General features: G+C 41.8%; 1 protein-coding gene across 1 annotated transcript in view; it reads left to right on the top strand.

Moving 5' to 3' along the window:
* LOC124257845 overlaps positions 1-21,296 on the top strand; it is a 46,261-nt gene that overhangs the window by 6,514 nt on the left and 18,451 nt on the right. The window contains exons 2-17 of the mRNA XM_046691990.1: positions 4,449-5,095; positions 5,883-6,818; positions 7,598-7,735; positions 8,211-8,379; positions 9,103-9,230; positions 9,664-9,730; positions 11,644-11,840; positions 12,617-12,784; positions 13,290-13,533; positions 14,325-14,440; positions 15,404-15,494; positions 16,777-17,073; positions 18,057-18,141; positions 18,680-18,768; positions 19,795-19,901; positions 20,928-21,095. Of these exons, the coding sequence (XP_046547946.1) occupies positions 4,493-5,095; positions 5,883-6,818; positions 7,598-7,735; positions 8,211-8,379; positions 9,103-9,230; positions 9,664-9,730; positions 11,644-11,840; positions 12,617-12,784; positions 13,290-13,533; positions 14,325-14,440; positions 15,404-15,494; positions 16,777-17,073; positions 18,057-18,141; positions 18,680-18,768; positions 19,795-19,901; positions 20,928-21,095 (3,603 nt within the window). The 5' untranslated portion in view covers positions 4,449-4,492. The remainder of the gene's footprint in view (positions 1-4,448; positions 5,096-5,882; positions 6,819-7,597; positions 7,736-8,210; positions 8,380-9,102; positions 9,231-9,663; positions 9,731-11,643; positions 11,841-12,616; positions 12,785-13,289; positions 13,534-14,324; positions 14,441-15,403; positions 15,495-16,776; positions 17,074-18,056; positions 18,142-18,679; positions 18,769-19,794; positions 19,902-20,927; positions 21,096-21,296) is intronic.

Here is a 21,296-nt window from a genome sequence, read left to right as displayed (position 1 = left end):
AATTACTACAACCGGGAAGTCAAACTATTACATCTACTACTACTATATAACCAATCCATGTACCCAAAACACCATACACAGTACTATTCCAGCTACATGGTAAGTCTAAATTACTACAACCTGGAAAGTCATTACATCTACTATTACATCTACTACTATATAACCAATCCATGCTTGTACAGCCTGCTAAATTATACCGACTCAAAACATCTACACTACACCAGTACTATTCCAGCTACATACACAAATCTATGGCAAATCTAATTTACTACAACCGGGAAGTCAAACTATTACATCTACTACTATATAACCAATCCATGCTTGCACAGCCTGCCATACCGACCCAGCCTATTCCAGCTACATGGTAAGTCTAAATTACTACAACCGGGAAGTCAAACTATTACATCTACTACTATATAACCAATCCATGCTATTACCCAAAACACCATACACAGTACTATTCCAGCTACATGGTAAGTCTAAATTACTACAACCGGGAAGTCAAACTATTACATCTACTACTATATAACCAATCCATGCTTGCACAGCCTGCCATACCGACCCAAAACACAGTACACAGTACTATTCCAGCTCCATGGCAAATCTAAATTACTACAACCGGGAAGTCAAACTATTATATCTACTACTATATAGCCAATACATGCTTGCACAGCCTGCCATACCGACCCAAAACACCATACACAGTACTATTCCAGCTCCATGGCAAATCTAAATTACTACAACCGGGAAGTCAAACTATTACATCTACTACTATATAACCAATCCATGCTTGCCCAGACCGCCATACCGACCCCAAAACACCGTACACAGTACTATTCCAGCTACATGGCAAGTCTAAATTACTACAACCGGGAAGTCAAACTATACTGTATATTATATCTACTACTATTCGTATAACCATTCCATGCTTGCCCAGCCTGCCATACCGACCCAAAACACCGTACACAGTACTATTCCAGCTACATGGCAAGTCTACATTACTACATTTCACCTTGAAAATCAAAAACGTTTCGGGAGACCTTTTTATGATATTTAGGAACCATTTTCGGTAAAATATGTTCATTTCAGAGTCTATGTTTGCAACCTAATAACAAATTATTATGTTTACTACTATACAACCAATCCTGCTTCTTCTACTACTTATGCGGTTATGTATACTCTCTCAAAAAAGAAACGCATATAGGAATTTCAACTGTATTTTTATGTCAATGAACTATAGCGAAATTGCACACAGGGAATACAGACTTATCCGTCTTTGGCACCAACTCGAGGAAAGTCAGTTTGAGTGTCACATGGAGACGTGTGGTGGCGCTGAAGTCAATACCTAGCGTGACCACCGTGGGCATCCAGAGTGAGTGAGTGACTATGGTTTTACGCCGCTTTTAGCAGTATTCCAGCAATATCACGGCGGGGTACACCAGAAATGAGCTTCACACATTGCGCCCATTTGGGGAATCGAACCCGGGTCTTCGGCGTGACGAGCCAACGCTTTAACCATTGGGCTACCCCACCGCCCCACGGCATCCAGATCTGCACGGCATCGCCTCGGCATCGAACGAATATGTCTCAGAATCTCGTGTTGCCCAATCGCAGCCCACTCTGCCTGTAGTGCCTGTGCGAGTTGCTGAAGTGTCTAAATCACTACTCCTACGGCAGGTGATCTCTCCCCACATCATAAGACTTCCCCGGCCGAATCTGTCAACCCGGAGAACGCAAGCGTCGGCGAAACGTTCACGTCGACGTCTGTACACCCGCATTCTTTCATCGCGTCGTTCCAATAGTAATTATGATTCATCACTAAACCAGATTCTATGCCAATTCGGTAGGTTCCAGGCCTGAACGTTGGTGCACCATTGAACTCGATGTCGACGATGTTGTTGTCGAAGCACAGAGACTAGGTTTGCAACCGGGAAGTCAAACTATTATATCTACCTCTATATAACCAATCCTGCTACTTCTACTACTTATGCGGTTATGTATCTACTTTTATCATCTTTCTCTCCTGTGGATTCTGGTAAGGAATACGTTTCCTCCATAACTTATAGCTATCGTAAGTGGTAAGTGGTGATAACGTGATCAATCTCGTGTCTTGCGAGTCTACGTACATGTCATTGTATCGATGCTGCGTAGATATATGTTTATGATGTCAAACGTCTGATTGTCTGGTCCAGATTAATTACAGACAGATGTCATCCACCATGCACAATTGCGTAAACTAAAGTCTTGCTATTTGTCACTGGATTGTCAGGTATATACACAAAGCCGCCATATGACCAACCAGACAAAGCATACGTTCAGCGTCAAACGATAATCATTACAGCAATTGGCCATTGTCTGATATACACTTGCGTCTGTCATGTATGTAAGAAGCTACATGATGTCTATGCGTTCTATCTAGTATAAAAATCTATCGTAGAGGCTGCTTGTGGGATGACGCAAGATGTCATACTGTACCATTGAAATATTTTATATACTGAGTCAAAAAAGAAACTTCACATTCTTTCTTCAGGGCACTATAAAAGAACAAGAGATGGTAAGATAGTTAAATTGTTATAATTTCATTGCTGAGATCTGTGTGATGTACTCGATACACTGACAGTGCCATAATCAGTTCCACTAGGCTACACCGCCGTTCCAAGACATGGGTATACAGAATGTCAAGTCACGAGAATAAAACTGCGAAATTTCTCAGTTCAATATCGTGTATGGCCGCCCCGCGCAGTCACCACTGCCACACACCGTCTCCTCATCGACTGCCTGATGCTTGTGAACACATCATGGGATTCTGCGCCATTGCACTTGCAAGGCAGCGCCAAGTTCCTGCAAATTCTGAGGTTGGTTCCTAAGACCACGAAGCCTTCTCCCAACTGCATCCCAAACGTGCTCTATTGGATTAAGGTCAGGGGACCTCGATGGCCAGTCCATGACGTTGATTCCAGCGTTTTGAAGGAAATTTCATGTCAACATCGCAGTATGCGGCCGAGCATTATCATGCTTGAACTGTAGACCTGAGCCATGAGCCGCCATGAAAGGAACGAGTTCAGGGGTGAGCACCTGGTCGCGGTAAGCAGCAGCTGTGAGGTTTCCACGGATGACCAGAAGTCGGAAACGGTTGTTCCCACAGAAAGCACCCCACACCATGCAACTTCCGCCCCCGAATCTGTCAACTTCCTGTACACAACATTGGGCATACCGTTCACGACGTCGTCTCCAGACTCTATGCCTGCCGTCCGCGAATCTGAGGGTAAACCTGGATTCATCGCTAAAGACGACTCAATTCCAGTCTCTCTGGGTCCATCGGAGGTGACGTTGGGCCCACAGCAGACGTTGACGTTGATGAAACGGCGTCAATATTGACCCACGATATGGACGTCGAGAATGGACACTGGCAGCCCGGAACCGATTTCAAATGGTCTGTGAGGACAGTCGACCTCTAAACATCACAGCCCTGGTTCGTGTAGCCGGCAGAAATCTGTCACGTAGGTGACGTAGGACGATTTGACGGTCTTCTGCTCGTGACGTCACACGTGGACGACCCGACCCTGGGCGATCAGAAGTGGTGCCAGTTTCTTGTTGACGACCTCGCCTGTCATATACAGTACGACGGCTGCATCCCATTGCTCTTGCGACGTCAACAACTGATCTTCCCGCTTGCAACATGCCAACGATACGTTTACGTTGCACACTTGACAATCGTGGCATTTCAAGTACCGTTAGAACTGTGGTTTAAAAGTGTTTTTTCAATTCTTGAGGCCAATGGAAACACGTGCATATGAAGAAAACTTCGATGCGAGGGTCACGTAATCGACTGCACGTGCAAAACCTGATTTGCGACTAACGTCATTTGCACGATGAATGAATGGGTTTGAGTGGGTTTTGCTAACGTTGTTCTAGAGTCGAAAGATAGGGATCCCATTTCGGATATATAGATGTATCATCAGAGAAGAAATTATTCATTATTTTTCAATTTACATTTTGTAAAGTTTCTTTTTTGACTCAGTATACATTGCAATTGGTATTGACTGCCATTTGCTTCGTTTGTATCTGACACATTACAATTGGACGTGTTGGATTGGTTGTTGTTTTACGCCGCACTCAGCAATATTCCAGCTATATGGCGGCAGTCTATAAATAACCGAGTCTGGACAAGAAAATCCAGTAATCAACAGCAGGAGCATCGATCTACGCAATTGGGACGTCTACCAAGTCAGTGAGCTTGACCACCCGATCCTGCTAGTTGCATCTTACGGCAAGCAGGGTTACTGAATATCACTTCTAACTGGGACAATCACGGGTTCACACCCATATACAGATATCCATTCTCTACTGTTTATTAAACAAATGAATACGTGTGAAATCTCACGAACTGAAGTGTCATTGGATTATTTTAACATACAAGCAACACCTCGGTGTTTTTATGTTTACAGGGTAAACGTTAGGTGTTTGGTGTTTGGTCCAATCAAGGGACAAGATGGAAAATCCTGTCGTTACAAGGGACCAGAGCCCGTCAAGTGTGATGCATAGTCGCCATGGAGATGGTGTTCAGGGTGTTTCTGGAGTTGGTGAGGCGGGGCAAAATGTACATGGCGTACATGGAGGTCCTTCTGCTGCTTCCAACCACATTCGTACCAAAGAGCACGATGGGGCCTCTATCACGTCTTTAGATTCTGTAAAATCACGGGATAATTCTGAGGCTGAACATAAAACTGATCTGAGTGTAAGCAGTAAATGGAAAGTTACTGAAAGGCTTGATGAGAAACTTCTTGCCTCTCGCAAACCACCATTACTGGCTCCAGTTGTTAAGTGGATGTGGACTATACTGATTGGAGTATTTCTTCTCGCATGCCTGTCAGCCGGCAAGCTTTCCGTCGTGGGTCTGGCAGAGAGACTCAACAACTCTACCAAAGAAGCTATTTCTGCGAGCACCAGAGAGGGGAGGAGAGAAGCTACTCGTGTGTTTCTGATGCTCGCCCTGATTTTACTTGTGCCGTACTGTTTCAATTTCCTAAGAGCTGTGATCCTCTCTTTATTCCGGAAGGACATGCCGTGGCCAAGCATCAAGTCTTTGATAATAGTGAGTATTTTCAGGTCTCTATCCCACATCTTGTTTCTAGTCTTGTTTTTCAACAATGAATGAATTCAAATGCTAATTGAAAAGTTAGTACACCCAAGGGCACTATTACATGGCATGTGGATGATTAAGAACTAAATATTGTCAATCAAATACCCCTTTTCAGAGTTGGGCCCCACATGCGACCAAGAAACCTGTGATCTTCCAAACGAACCCCACTTCTGTTGACCATATGTCTTACATTCCCTTATGTCTCGACCATGGGATTTTGGCATGCTACGGGAGGCAACTCTGAAGCATACGTTTTTGCATAATGAGGTGAGGTGAGGTGAAATTGGGTTTATCGTCGTGCTTGAGAATATTTCGCTCATATGATGACGTGCATGCGTGTGTATGTGTATGTGCGGCTGCTTGTACTAGCCCACACTGAAGCTGGTTTTATAGTGCTAGCCCACTGAGATACCATGCCGCAGTGAAGCATGAATACCCCACTCAGACACATTATACTGGCTCCAAGCCATTAATGCCGAGCGCCAGATAGGGACCAAAAAGTACCAAATTTTAACGTCTTTTGGTATGACGCGGTAGGAGATCGGACCCGGGACATTCCGCTCTCCGGGCGGACGCTGTAACCACTACACCACGGAGGCGGTCTTTTGCATAGCGGTGCCTTGGACATATGAACCACTTGTTTCATCTTGAATTAACCTACCATTAAATAAGTCAAATGCTTACCGATGTCAAACGGAACTAACACACTCATCTAAGGATATATACCATATTTTTGCAGGGTATTGCTGCTGCTGTACTGGAATCGTTTGGAGTGTGTTTGTTTGCGTTGAAGGTTTTGGTGAAATACAAAGGCTACCTCACCATACTTCTGATGAATGCTGTGCTCGTTGTTCCACTTGTTGTCAACACAGTTTACTACGCAATCCACAGACGACGACATCGAAGGGGCACGGCAGTCTGTGCCATTTCCGCGTTGGCGTGCGTGTTTCAACTTGCTGGTTTTGGATTAGTTCTGTTTCTGGTTCTAGAACAGGACACGAATAGTGACATATGGCATGCCTTAGTTTCCATTGCTTGTCTCACTGTAGCTTGGGTCCCAGTCATACAGAAACTGACTGTAAAATCGAAACTTGAAACAGATGCCAGTTCCAGCTCAGGAGAAATAGCTTACTCCAGGATAGGAGACACCGAGACTCACTCTGCAGGACCCGGATTGCAGTCAGCAGGTTCATCATGGAAGATGGGAATCATATCCAACTTTGTCAAAGCTGTGTTTGTGTTGGTTTTCAGCTACATATTGTTTTACGTTGACGGCAACATCTATTCAACTGAAATGCTGTTGAAGAATGAGACGTATGAAGATTTCCTTGCAGCCTGGAAGTTTGTCATCAACAGTAACTGTAATTACTTCCTCACTAACATACATGCAACATTGGTCGGATACTTTCTTTCCTTACTTGCCTGTCAGACTGCTGTACACAAATGGGCCTTTGCTATCCCAATCTGTCTAACTTGCCCTCTGTTCGTGGTAGTTTTGCTGGTGAAAAGTTGCTGTTTAGTCGCCTTGCCTTTCTCTCGGGGCGTGTGTGTAGACGACAACAGGAACCTATGGGCTGTGATAGTAGCGACAGCTTGTTTCTGTCTCGCTCATCTTCATTGTACAACGCTGCTGATTTTCAGAAGCAAGTTCATCCCACCCCAAAAGGAATCATCAGTAAGTACTGTGACTTAATATACTATACCCGTTGCAGTAAATAGAAGAAATGCAAAAGAATACCAAATCTTGAATATCAACAGAAAGAGATTTCACGCCATGAAGGCACAATAAGATTTGTAAGTTTGATAACAAACGAAGAAGAAATAGTCTACCACCCATGCCCACCTCTTCTGATAATATTCAGACAACGAAGATTTCGCAAAAGTGAACCTGAACTATGGAACATGCCGTCACATTTGTAATGAATACTAATTTCTTGTACATTGGTTTGACATTTCCGAACAGGCTGATTGCTTGTTTGAATATTCCAAATCAAACCTACTGAACGGTTGTAAGAATCTGAATATTCACGTCAGTCATTACAAGGATTTGTGTCAACAGGTTAAATGTGTCATCAGGCCAAGGACATAGCAACAGTACAATTTACTGATTGATAAATCCAGCCAAGCAGCAGTGGGGCCGTGCCTAAAATATAATTCATTTGATAGTTACTCGATTATTTACAATCTGCAGTAATACAACCTACTTCGGTGTAAAGGAATACATACGACTGTTCAAGTCACACTTTAGAAACTGCATTACAAACGATATCCCCATTGTATGCATTTATTGTAACTAATGGGAAAATAGACCACAAGTCACTTTTAATTTTCGATTTGGTTGAATGACACAAACTAAAAACATTGTCTAAGATATCCAATACAATAACTAAGACATGTTCAAATACATGTTTTGAAGTGAGCAGGCATTCATGGTGATAATATTTTCATCATCAGATATTCTGGCTGCCATCCTACAATGGCGTTCTGCTGGAGCAGTGGTTGATCCTCAACAGGCAGACAGAGCAAAGAGAGCAACCACGCCCAACCCACAGGAGGAGTCGAGTGTACATCTGTACGACCATGTACAGAGAGGTATTTTCTTGCATATGTGTCCAATTTTGTGTTTATATTTTTTTGCCAACATATGCTTATGTCGAGAAGAAGCTATACAGGTTTTAAAAGAGTGTGCCCACATTCATGAAGTTCTACTGGATTCATTGAAAGAACATAATGTTTTTGTCAATATGGTCAAGATATGAGAATACATGTCACAAAACCTACCTCTGAGATGATCGTAAATCCAATACTGTAACATCGTCTCACGAGAGTAAGTGATTCTACAGCTTTATGGAACGGGTATTAGTGATCCAGTCATATCATAGTCTATCATATTGTCTGTTGCTTCATCTGAAACTGTCAAAGAGCATAACGGAGACCGATTATTATGTGGATTTGAGGAGGACAAATCCCTCCCGCTCATGTCAGTGATAAAACAGTCTATTTTACCATCTAGGTGATTTAAGTGCATTATATCTATTTTGGTTCCTCTCTGTCTCTGTATCACCAGACACAAGACGAGATGAGACAACTTCTCCAGTCCGTCAACCAAATCAACGTGGCTCGTTTTCATAATGACAGGTTCTTCGAGTCACATATCATGTTCGACAGTGGAATACGGAAGAAAAATATCTCAGAATTTCCTCTTCAGCTCCTGACTCTGATCCAAGAAACTCTAGGCACGTATCTATCACAATGACTTTCCCTTTTACCGTGAGCTAGAATCCACCTTTGACAGATTCGTTTCACCGTAGGCGGTCCCAAAGACACTATATCACACCACACTTCTCTAAAAATATATAATGCATTTCTGTCAATAATATTATCAGCCCTCAGGGAAACTACTATTTAAAATGGCGTAGTTAGATTACAATAATAGATTAAAAAGTTCGAACGAATGAATGCAACTCAGCATTACATCGACTCTCACGTCCTCTATTGGCACACACTGACAACATCGCGTGCGACAGTTTTCGATGCACGGAGCAATTGTTTACTTTCTATATATGGCAAGTGTTTCTCTGCTTGGAAGATACTCGCCTTGAAGTTTCAATTATCGAAATCAGGCAAGTCGTAAGGATAATTACCAATAGTCTTTTATTGCATCAATGGGAAGCTAAAGTGAGTGCATATGCTCCAATATGTAAAATGTAGGGCAAAATATGTGGCATTGTGCCTTTAAAGCCAATAACGGTGGTTCCAGATCCATGACTGCTCTGGTTATTTATTTACGGGGGGTAGAGGGGTGATGTAGCATCGGGAAGGACACATATACATTTGGCCGTGGTTGTCAGTCAAGTTGTGTAAGCCCTCAGAATATCCTCTTAGTCTGCAGAACAAGATTTGGGTTCCCTGTTTGAGATACACATGTTATGTCCAACCTCGCACCTTATTCCATTCAGGTATCCTGACAGACAACTGCACGAAGGTGGAGACGCCATATGGGATGAAGTTGAGCTGGAACCTTCCACAGTCAGCTTCAGACGTCAGACCAATGACGTTTAACATACATCTTAAGGACGAACGCAAGGTAATCATTCAATCACACAAATCTTTAAGTTAAGATGAGATTGCAAGTGGTATGCTTTTTTGTATCTAAAAGTGAGGGAAAACGTTTTCATTTTCGTAAACTATTTAACCTTTTCTAAAGGAAAAGAAAAGTTAATTGTAGCGTCACTGGTATTATCCATGAATACTCAGTGCCAATGAGAAAGTGCTCAAATGTGTTTTATGGTAATACACTTTTCAGTAAATTACAGATTCTAGCACCTGTTTTGGGTCATCTGGTAATAAAAACTTGGTCACTGCGTGTTCCTTCCTTAAACATCGTGTTTCCATTCTATCGAACCTCGGGTAGCTCAAACCATTATCTAAGGTTCGTTCAATTTCGATAGTTCCTCAAATGACATTACCCCAGTTCGTCTAGTGTTAGTTGATCCAGCTTAAAACATGTCTTTCTGCAGGTTCGAAACAAGAAACGCTGGAGTCAAATCATGTACATGTCCTACGTGATCGACTTCCTGGTGACCTGTAAGTAGTCTACATGACAGAATAGGTCAATGTACGTGTGAGTGCTTAAGTGGTATGGAATGTATTTAGGGTAGGCTAATGCGTGTAAGTAAAAATGGGTACCCGGTGGTATCAGCCATACGACTATTAACCTTCTAGCGCCGCATAAGTGGCCATGTCAAATTATTAGACAGGTCTCTCAGAGTAGAGAGATAGGTTCGAGTTCTATACTGAGTTCCATATTTGATTATTTATGTATTATTTGTCAATTTCCCTCTATGCATGCTTTATCAAATACACAAATTAGAGCTTTCGTATCTGAGGGGCGGTGGGGTAGCCTTGTGGTTAAAGTGCTTGCTCCTGACGCCGAACGCCCGGGTTCGATTCCCCGCATGGATAAAATGTCTGAAGCCCATTTCTGGTGTCCCCCGCCGTGATATTGCTGGAATATCGCTAGAAGCAGTGTAAAACCAAAGTCACTCACTCACTCACTTTTGTATCGGAAACATCCTTGAGTGCACACGCTGAAACTCATCATGATGGAGCTATAACATATGTCACTTAAAATGCGATTCGATCGTGTCGGACAAATTGGCTTCTCACAAAATCAACAGTCTTGAGATGAAAGAAAACTTACAGTTTCCTACTCCTGCGTCCGTGTTTTTCTGACTTTGTATATGACCTTATATCGTGATTGCTTTGACAGACGTTGAAAGAGTGGACTACCTGACCAGTTGAATTCTCAAAAGCTGCATACCATACCAGTGTCTATGTGTTAATCTATGCAGACTTGTTTCTTGGCAATGTTGGTGTTATAGATCTGTAATACCCTCTCATACTTTCAATTAGGTCATCTATGCCTCTGTTAACAAACAGCGCTGTTAACTTGAGTATATTTATCTATTAAAGGTACAGAAGTTAGGTACTTCCCTATGATCCTTTTTATTATAACCTGTGTGTCATTGCCTGGTGTTTATAAATCAAACACTCTGGGACCTTTGAGGCATCGATCTGATTATCGATTAAAGAATTTAACCCAGGTTTCTTCACATTCACATCCTATGTTGGATATGATATGGACTCGAATAATTTCCATTTATTGTTGGAATTAATATCCAGACAAATTGAAAATCAATCAAGTAATTAACAATATATTGCGTGTCAGCATTGGAGAGCGGGCCTTGACTACCATGACAAATGTTTACAAAGGGAGGGAACTCTTGTCTTAGTATTTCCACGTTTCTGATTTGTGAATCCATACGATCCGTCACACAAGATAGGGACAGTTCGCGTTCAACAGGTTGAGAGCATGTCAACGTTGATACGATTAGGGTGTTCATACATCAACTGAGGTCGATTCTACAAGTAGTTACTACAAGACGACGTGAGAATAGACCTTTAAGCACGCCAGGATTCCATAATAAAACATTTGAATTGGAGGTTCGCCCTTTAATGATTTCCGGTTTTGTTATCCAAATTCATGTTCATGCACCTTTAACCAAATCAGTAAATGTATATTAGTTTGTCCATGATATGTCTGCGTTACTGTGGAAATAATTTCACATACAGCTTACACACAATTGTCCATGCCAACTCGAAAGGATCGAACGTTTATGCGACGGCACAGAGGATGGGTTCACAACTATTAAACCACATAAGTCTGTGATAACACACACACACACACACACACACGCACACACACGCACGCGCGCGCACACACACACACACACCAACAAATCCTGGTATCACACCTGAGAGATTTCAAACAGCTCCCATGTGGAGGTGTGTCACTTCGTCGTACTTGGACCGCAACTTGCTCTATAAGATGTTTATTTTCCTTTCAGATCTAATTGTGGAACACTTGCAGTTTAGAGTTGTTTAACACTGATGCTCGCGAGAGTATTAATGTGTTCTTCTTTGTTTGGTATCATCAGCGATTGATGAAGACTGCTTCATCCTGACGACGGATGGTGACGTCGCATTTACTCCAGAATCGGTGGAAGCGCTTCTTGATCTCATGACACGTGACCCCACTGTTGGTGCAGTATGCGCACGCACCCACCCAATCGGAAGTGGACCTCTGGTATGGTATCAAGTGTTCGAGTATGCAATAGGACACTGGTTTCAGAAGGTGGGTGTTTTGTAATCCTCACTGACATGCAGTTACATCAGACATTCCTTATATCCCACGGGTTAGCCAGTGGTTAGAGTGTTTACATCAAAGATCTGAGTTCTATTCCAGAGAATGGGTACAATGTGTGGAGGTAGTTTCTGGAGAATATTGCTAAAGCGACGTACAACTAACCTCACCCAGTCTTATATGATGGACATACAAACACACATGACATTCTTGTACCTTCACTAAGTCTTATATGATGGACATACAAACACACTTGACATTCTTGTACCCTCAACTGTGAACATTCCAGTGAAACATCCAAGCTTGACCAGCACGATCGGTTATCAGTTTCTCTGACGTCATAGTGTGTTATAGAATCCTGATGCATGGATTGTTAATGGCGTATTTAACTTCAGTAAATGTTGGTTGTCATACGACTAGTCAAGCGTAGGTTGTGAGTGATTTAACAATGTTTAGTAAACTGTCAGGTATGAAACAAGTATACAGTAATATATATATATACATACATTATATCTATACATTTTTTTATAAATAATGAAACTAAACATAATGGTTCAAACTGGGGCCAAATGTATTTTGGAAGACCATGATCTCTTTCTCGGTAAATAACGAAGACATATTGTTTTGTTGGATATCATTGCTGAGAAAAGCGTCTGTTCTTTCAAAATAAACCATGATGTATTGCAATTATTACAAAATATGCAGAGGTGCAAGTGCTGTTGTCACTAGGCTACACACTGGATTAACTCTTTACACTTTATTTCTAGGCAGCAGAACATGTTCTGGGGTCGGTGCTCTGTGCTCCGGGGAGTTTTAGTGTGTACCGCTGTATCGCCCTCAAGGAGATCCTCACAGTATACTCCACCAATGTGGAACATGCGTTTGATTTCCTCACTAAAGACATGGGAGAGGATCGCTGGCTGTGTACTCTCATGGTGAGCATCTGTTGTGATGTATGAAGGAGTGAGTGAATGGTTTTCGGTAAGGAATTATAATTTTGACACACAGTTTCTTCTGAAGAAACATGGAAGCAGAAGAATTGCATAAAACCATATTGCACTTTTCTTAGAAAGCCCTACATGTCTTTTGACGTTATTGGCCAATCACATCTAGCCCAAGGTCATGTGATATAAGTATATAACGCGTATTCGAGTTTTCACGGATCTAAGGGTCACAGATCTTCACAGGCGTTCACGTTTCTGTTTAATGGTGTTTTATCTATTGCTATGGCTGGGGGTGTGGCACCTGACAATATACATGGCCATGACAATGAATGTTTTGCTGTCGAATGGTTCAGTCATGTTCAATTAAGCTTAAAAGTTCTATTTTATGGTGGAGAGGGAAATCGGGATACCAGTACTGGAACCGCCACAGAATGTTTTCACTGCATGTATTAGTCATTTGTTTTTATCCGTTCCCACACAAATGGTAACATTTCAGATTCAGAGCGGCTGGAGAATTGAGTACTGCGCAGCCTCAAATAACTCCACGCACTGTCCTAGTGACTTTGAGGAGTTCTACAAACAGCGTCGACGTTGGATCGCCTCCACCATTGCCAACCTGATGCTGCTGATCAAACAGTGGAAGATCATTCGGCTGTTCAACTACCGAGTGTCACCGCTGTTTATTGCTCTTCTCGTGTCAACTCTGATTGGTCCAAGCATGGTCATCTTAATTGTTTCAGGTAAAATAATAATTATCATTGAATTTTCTGTTCCCCTTGACAACAGTGTGATTGGCAAGATTCAGGAAAAGCATGCTAAATATACAGACCTCGCCTTTGAAATGTCTCGCTTGCACCCCAAGTACACTGTCTTTAGCCTTAACATTGTTCCCGGTGCCCTTGGTATGGTACCTCCTGATCTCTTGGCGCAGATCAGGAGAGTGCCCTGGCTCTCCAGTCGGAGCACAGCCCTTCTGACATTCTCCGGAAACTTCCCGGTGGGTTGGACTAGACAGAGTTTAAGTCCCATTCGCTGTCTTCGCTGCGTGTAGAGGGGGCAAGGGCCTTGAGCTGATGAAGAGTCTTACCAGACTGATAATGCCAGGATCACCCGAACGCTCTCTGCTGCATTTTAGTCTTAATCTCGAAAACATAATAATACTGCACTGACTTTTCAGGAATTCTTGCATCAATAGAGCTACTGACAGCGCTACCTGTTCTGCAGAATTCATACACATATGTGTGCACGATTCGCAATGTAGCTTATGCCTCGTGTGAACCAATTCAAGGTGTCAGTGACAGTGTTACTGAGTTACTGTAGGGTACTTTGTTTTGACAAGGTATTATCGCACCAATTTTATTGTCGAGGTGACTTCTTTATCATATTCTACAAATGAATAACTTGTTTCCTAGAAATTTGCTATAATGTTAAATGTTGATAATTAATATGTTGTTTTACTCTAAAGGTGACTATACTCTTATGTCATAAATGTCATTTGGGTAACTTGTGATTCTTCTATTTTGTCATAAAGGCGGTTTGTCATTCGCCTGGGACGTGGCTCCTGTAATCTCAGGGCTGCTTCAGCTCAGCATTGCTGCCAGCTTCACCTTCATCTGTCTCTTCACGTCGGAGAAGACGCAGCTTCTGGTAAACACACATCATAACTACATCCTTCTGATCACACTGACAGACAGGGTATTTGTATGGGAATCATCTGCACGAAATTTGAATTGTGCATGTTGTACCGCGTTGGAGACGTGAGGACGATATAACGTAATGTCATCCTTGAGTATTATCAGAGAGTGTTTGTATATGGCAAACATCTGCACGAAATTTGAATTGTGTATGCTTTATCGTGTTGGAGATGTGAGGGCGATAACCATGTAATGTCATTCTTGGCTATTATCAGAGAGCGTTTGTATGTCGCAAACATCTGCACGTAATTTGAATTGTGCATGTTATACCGTGAGAGAGACCGGAGAACTAAAATCATGTAATGCCATTGTTGAGTATTATCAGAAGCGTTTATGTGTCGCAAGCATCTGCTGGAAAATATGAACTGTGAAGGTTGTACCGTATAGACGACATGAGGACGAGAATTTCCTAATCATTTAATGTCATTCTTGATGTAAACCGTGTCTGTGACGTACTAATACACCGTGAAGTCGCATAAGAAGCTTTGGATGAACCCTGCAGGCGAATGAGCATTACCGTGTGTCGTAGAGTGCAAAATGATATGCATCCATCGATCTCTGAAGTGACATCTGCATGAGGAAACTCTTATCTTATTTTGTTGCTACACATATTGGGTCTTTCGCGAAGGTCCTGCCAAGATATCACATTTCCTTATCTATCGTCCTGAGGGGCTTATAATTTAGTATTGGTTCCTCTATCAATGATATTATAACTACAGATATATATGACAAAGTCTGGCAATGAGTAATGGCACCACCGATTTTACCGTAAAGCGTGGATGATGGTGTCTGAGATGGCTTGATCGAGTCACGAATATAGTTCGCATTTATGAAACACCAATGAGATAACTGTTTTGTCGAATGCATTTGGGTATATTCCAAACCATTCCCGAAACGTTGCATCTACATTTTGCAGACTGCGAAGCTGCTGACGTTCCTCTATGCTATTGTGATGGCGGTGGTGATTATAGGGGCGGCCATAAACATAGCAGATGAGCTGAACAAAAGTAAGTTGGGTATAATTCTAATCTTCACGAGGACGGTGTCCCGGATAAGCGGATGTCAGGCCTTAAGTCAGTGGTCATGATGCTTTTGGCGCAGTATCAAAGCCATTAGAGTTGAACCTTTTTGTCAGGAAAATAATCTTGAAAATACTTTTTAAGTGATCCATTCAGAGCTAGTTTCCCCTCTTGCACCAAAGGGATATTCTTGGGATAGTAAAGGCTGGATATTCGTTTGGTCTGGTATCTATCTATCTATCTATATCTATATATATATTTATATATATATATATTAGTCAATAACAAATTCATTGAACAGGGTTACCTGCATTACTTGTTCAGTATAAAGTGCCTTTTTAGGTTTGATGTGAAATAAAAAACACAAGAAGAAAGAGTTTACATTTAAGTGTTCTGTGATACTGTAAACGCTGCATTTACCGACACAGAATATATAAGTAAACACTGCGTTTACTGATATAGATTACATAAGTAAACACTGCAATTACTGTCACAGAATACATAAGTAAACGCTCGTTTACTTTCTTTGAGAGGCGTTTACTGACACAGAATATATAAGACTATCATGTCAATATAAAACGTGTGGCCGTTAGCTCCCATGGTCCCTGGTTTGCTGGCCTAACCTTGGCTACTTGTGATCTACAGCCCACATTAATATTCTAAAGAGTCACATAATATTATTTATATACTGAATTCATGAAATCATTCATTTTATTACTTAGATTCGATCTACCAGCAGTTTGTTTCCCCAGTTTGGTCTGTTTCCTTTCTACTTTCACTCACGTTTAAAGTGTGACTCAATGATCACTTAAGTTCCTGAGGATGCAATGGTGTTGGGATTACTCTCTGTGTACACTACTGTACTGCGATATGTATTTCCCTTGTTAATCATACTGTTTTGGTTGAGACTCTGATGCGATTTAGTGGCATTCAGTCGATAGATGAACACCTCTCTAGAATAGAACTTTGTCTTTGTCAGGAGCCTGCCATTTCATATCCTGAACTATTTTAAGTACCAACGATGAAAATATTATAAATATTTCCTTTTACGAAGTGAATCTTTTATTTCTTTTTGTTTTGTGGATGGGTTAGCAAGTTATCATATGAAATGAAAAGAGGAGTATGTATACCTAAAATAACACCATCAGAGATCCATGGGTGTTGATGCTGTTTTAGCGGCGAATTGCTTCACAATTCCTGATGCGGCTTAAAAACATGTACTTATTTCTTAACGTTACGTTTATGAAATGTTATTAATGCTATTCTTCAGATGGTGGACCTGGATTTCAAGTATTAACGGAGAACCTTCAACTTTTTGGCAATGGATCGGGTACCCAAAAGCCTCCAGGGGAAGCTTTTCTTTCCGCCGACAATGGGAGCAGTACGAAAGTGTCACCAACCACAATCTACCTGTGGTCAATCTTTTCCGTGTTTGTCTTCGCTGCCGTGCTTCACCCTAGAGAGTTTGTGTGCCTCATATATGGCATATGTTACCTTCTGTGTCTACCATCCGGGTACCTGCTGTTGATGATCTACAGCGCGTGCAACATTCCAGACAGGAGTTGGGGTATACTTCACGCTGAATGAGTTTGATTTTACGCCGCTTTAAACAGTGTTTCAATTATATCACGGCATGAAAGTTGGCTGTTCGAGATAGGATGAACAGTGTTGGTGAAACTAGCCAGCACAAGATTGGTGCTGAGCACACAGAAACACGAATCAGGGATGCAAACTGAATATTGTCACAGTCTTGAGGTACCCACCCAATGTTGTGCCTTATGCAACCAAGCCTGACCACTATATACGTTGATATATGTAGGGCAAGTTATCCTGTAAGTGCCAGCATCATAACAGTTGTCCAGATTCCTAGTCTGCATTAGTTTGGTGCTTCTTGCATCAATATTGTGAAACTGTCGTACTGTGCTGAAACCGAACACTGTCGAGTATAATAAATACCATTTAAAAAGTCATCAGTTCTTGTGAGCACACTTTCTTGGTGAAGTAGAGATTCTAGTGGTTTTAGGGATCCTGAGCCACATTCCCACAGTGAGGCAGTGGTTTAACAAGAAGCTGTGACCTACTTACACTGAGACCTGTGAGGATCCGGGTTAGAATTGGTCTTCAATAACCAATGCTGGCAACTAGTGGGATCGGGTGGTCAGGCTCGCTGACTTGGTGGACACATGTGAACGGTTCCCAATTGCGTGGATCGAGGCTCATGCTGTTGACCACTGGATTTCTGGTCCAGACACTATTGTTATTTAAAGCTGGAATATTGCTGAGAGTCAAGCTGAACACAGTCACACACCCACTTACTTACACTGCATCTAATACACATTAAATGTTTAATAATATACAGTGCCACACATTGTTTAGAGGAGGGTGTCATGATTGCCATTGGTTTTGATTTCCGAGATTTAGATTTACAACCCACTGGCCTCAACCAAGACTATGTTCAAGGTTTAAGGTTGTTATGTCTGCACTTCCATTCGCTATACATATTCAGCACTGTTACATCTAATGCTGTGCACTGATTCTTGATGTCTGCAGGAACCCGAGAGAAGAAAAACTATGGAGACGTTATGGGCGAACCGGGATACAAGCGACTTCAGAAGATAATGGAGATCCTATGTTTGTAAGTGGGTTTGTGAGTGAGTGAGTGAGTGTGATTTTACGCCGCGTTTAGCAATATTTGTGAGTCATCGGCTTGACGACGGAGGCTTTGGCCAATAGTCGACCCCTCCTCGCCTCGTGTGCTTCTTAGACAATGACTTTGTACCGTTAATATTTCTCATGCAGTGACTACGCAGAGAAAATGCAGTTTCTGGACCTAACATTTCAGTTTCACTTTCAATATCAATGCGTCAAAACTCATAGACTCATTTCCTGTCCATTTATTGTAATATGAAAGAAGCTAGCCGATCAGCAATGAATGTGAAGTTATGTCTAATAAAAATCCAGATAGTGATGTTTAATGTGCCTGTTTGTCAGCAGTAGCCTCGGTATTTCTCAGCGAACTGGACATAACTGAGTCACGTCCGCCATGTTGAGGATCCAGTCCAGCAAACCTGTGAGCCACCATTGTAAGTCTGGAACTGTTTGTCAAGATTCCACGACCAGTTGGTTTTCATAAGTTTAAAAACATTCGTCTTCTTTCTGATCACGTGATTCAGTTGCTGTATCAAACGTGGAATCTCCACTGACAAGACCCTCAAAATTGAAGTGCCTCCGTTTGAGAAATGGGCATCTAACGAGGATCTAAGTAAGTTCACGCACTTCACCGTTACTACTCAATAGAATGCATTACTACCTCAGCTCACTGGCATGTCATTCCTTGGCCATGTGGAACTTTGTCAAGGAGGTATGGCTTCATCTCTATCTCCAACAGTTCAAGGCAAAACTGAGTCATCTGAAGCATCACCAGAAAACAATACACTGTATATGGAAATCGCGACTTCCTCACCACATCTATGTTTAATACAAACCTCTTGCTTGTCCTTTTCTTAGATGTTTATCATCACATAGTGGAAGGGAATCTCGCTAACTAGGCTCAAGTTATACCGATCGATATAATCATTGCAGTTCAACATTCCAGTGTTTGGCCTACCGGAACTATAGTGAGTGAGTGAATTTAACTTTACGCCGCACTCAGCAACATTCCTGCTGTATGGCGGCAGTCTGTAAATAATCGTTTTGGACCAGACATTCCAGTGATCAAAAGCATGAGCATCGATCTACGCAACTGGGATACGATGACATGTGGCAACCAGGACGAGCCTGACCACCCGATCCCGTTAGTCGCCTCATACAAGCACGGGTTACTGAAGACATTCACATTGTCAGCATCTACTATATGTGGAGTAACCCTGTTCCATTGTTTGCTTCATCATATGACTTTTGACGGGCAATTGATGTTGCATTTTTAAATATTCCCAAAAGCAGGCTGCTACTTTCTCTGAAGATATTTCATTATGCTAGCATCATGCAAACTTCAAGTAAAATTTTCACAAGTTATGTTAGACTGGTGTCGACATTCCACAATTAACGCTTCGATGACAACACATCTATGACTCAGTTCCTCTTGACCTACGCGTTACCTTACTGCCTTTATTCATGTAAACAGGCTTATTGAGAACTTAGTCTAACTACTTAGATGTTACATCTTTCAGCTTTTACAAACATTAACGCAGCCAAACAGCCTGAATAGCTGCTGCGTGCGACGTTTAACAAAAACAAGAAATAACATTTAATGTAAAATCTGTTAAGCTAGACTCGATGTTTCATACAGAGCCTGGCGCCAGCAGTGAACCACGGTCGGCGGATGTCGATGACGATGACGACCAAGATGAGTACCTGTCCATCCCAGTTGAGGAGTGGCTTCCCACGGAACTAAAGGTAAGGAATATCACACACGTGTGTCTCTATAGTGATGTACAGAGTAAGACCAGATACACGTGTGTCTCCACTGAGAGTCAGCAGAGCCGGAGCAGACCCACTGGTGTATCTCAAGAAAGATTCACAGTATGAATGCACGTGTGTCTCAAACCAGAGACAACAGAGTAAGGACAGACACAGGCATCTCTCTCCATGGTGGCTGAACAGAAACAGACCCACACTTGTCTCCGTAGACGTAAACAAATTCCAAGGAGGGTCAATACTATAAGAACAGAAACACGCGTGTCTCCATAGCGATGTAAGAAAAGAGGGCTTATACATAGTGAGATCAGACACAGCCGAGTAAAAGAAGCCTTATAAACATGAACGGGGACAGTGTAATAGATAGAACAACATTTATCTTTGCGAACGATACACATAGATTGGGTGAAATGTACCACCATAGAACGGGAACAGAGTGCGTACAAATAGTACATATTCTCTGCGTATAGCACTTTGTGAAATAACTTACAGATTAAAGTGAAAAGAGTATAACATACCTCACACAGGTGGTGTATATCACTTGAGAAATAACTTTCATATTAAAGTGAAAGAGTATAACATACGTCGCACAGAAGGTGTATATTACTTTGAGAAATAACTTACATATTAAAGTGAAAGAGTATAACATACGTCACACAGAAGGTGTATATCACTTGAGAAATAACTTACATATTAAAGTGAAAGAGTATAACATACGTCACACAGAAGGTGTATATTACTTTGAGAAATAACGTACACATTAAAGTGAAAGTGGATTTTTAAAAAATCATAAATAATTGATTTTAGTGATTACAAATAACGAATTGAATTGATCATGGGATACGGTTCGATTCGCCGCAAATGCGAGTAAACCTAAACCCAGTTCAGCTGCACATATGTGTGAACAAAACTACTAGAATCTGTACTTTACTCAGAAAGTGTAATCCCATATGTAACATATGTTGCCCAAACAGCTGTTTAGTGTGATTCCATGCTTGTTTTAAGGAGTACAGCACATTGTTCAGACAGTATGGGTATGACAGCACTCTCTTCATATCTGATATGACTGAGAAAGAGCTGTATAACATCGGCATCAAGGACAAGGGGGCGCGCCAGGATCTGCTGCAGATGATCGAGATACTGCCTGCATTTGAGATAGAATACGGAGTACCGGTAAGTAGGCTGAGAGAGTACAGGTAGGGGTTGGTGTTCATAGTGTTTAACTATTGACGGGCTGGAACATTACTGAGTGCGAAGTTACACAACACAAACACAATCAAGCAGAACTGTAATTGGGTTTAACAGTGCTCTTAGCAGTATATCAGTTGTGTGTGGCCACTAGGATGTCAAAGGGAATCGATCACGCCGACTGAT

This window comes from Haliotis rubra, unplaced genomic scaffold (genome assembly GCF_003918875.1).
Source record: "Haliotis rubra isolate DU_JTF1 unplaced genomic scaffold, ASM391887v1 Scf676, whole genome shotgun sequence".
Taxonomy (NCBI): Eukaryota; Metazoa; Mollusca; class Gastropoda; order Lepetellida; family Haliotidae; genus Haliotis; species Haliotis rubra.
This window is presented reverse-complemented; position numbering and strand designations above follow the sequence as displayed.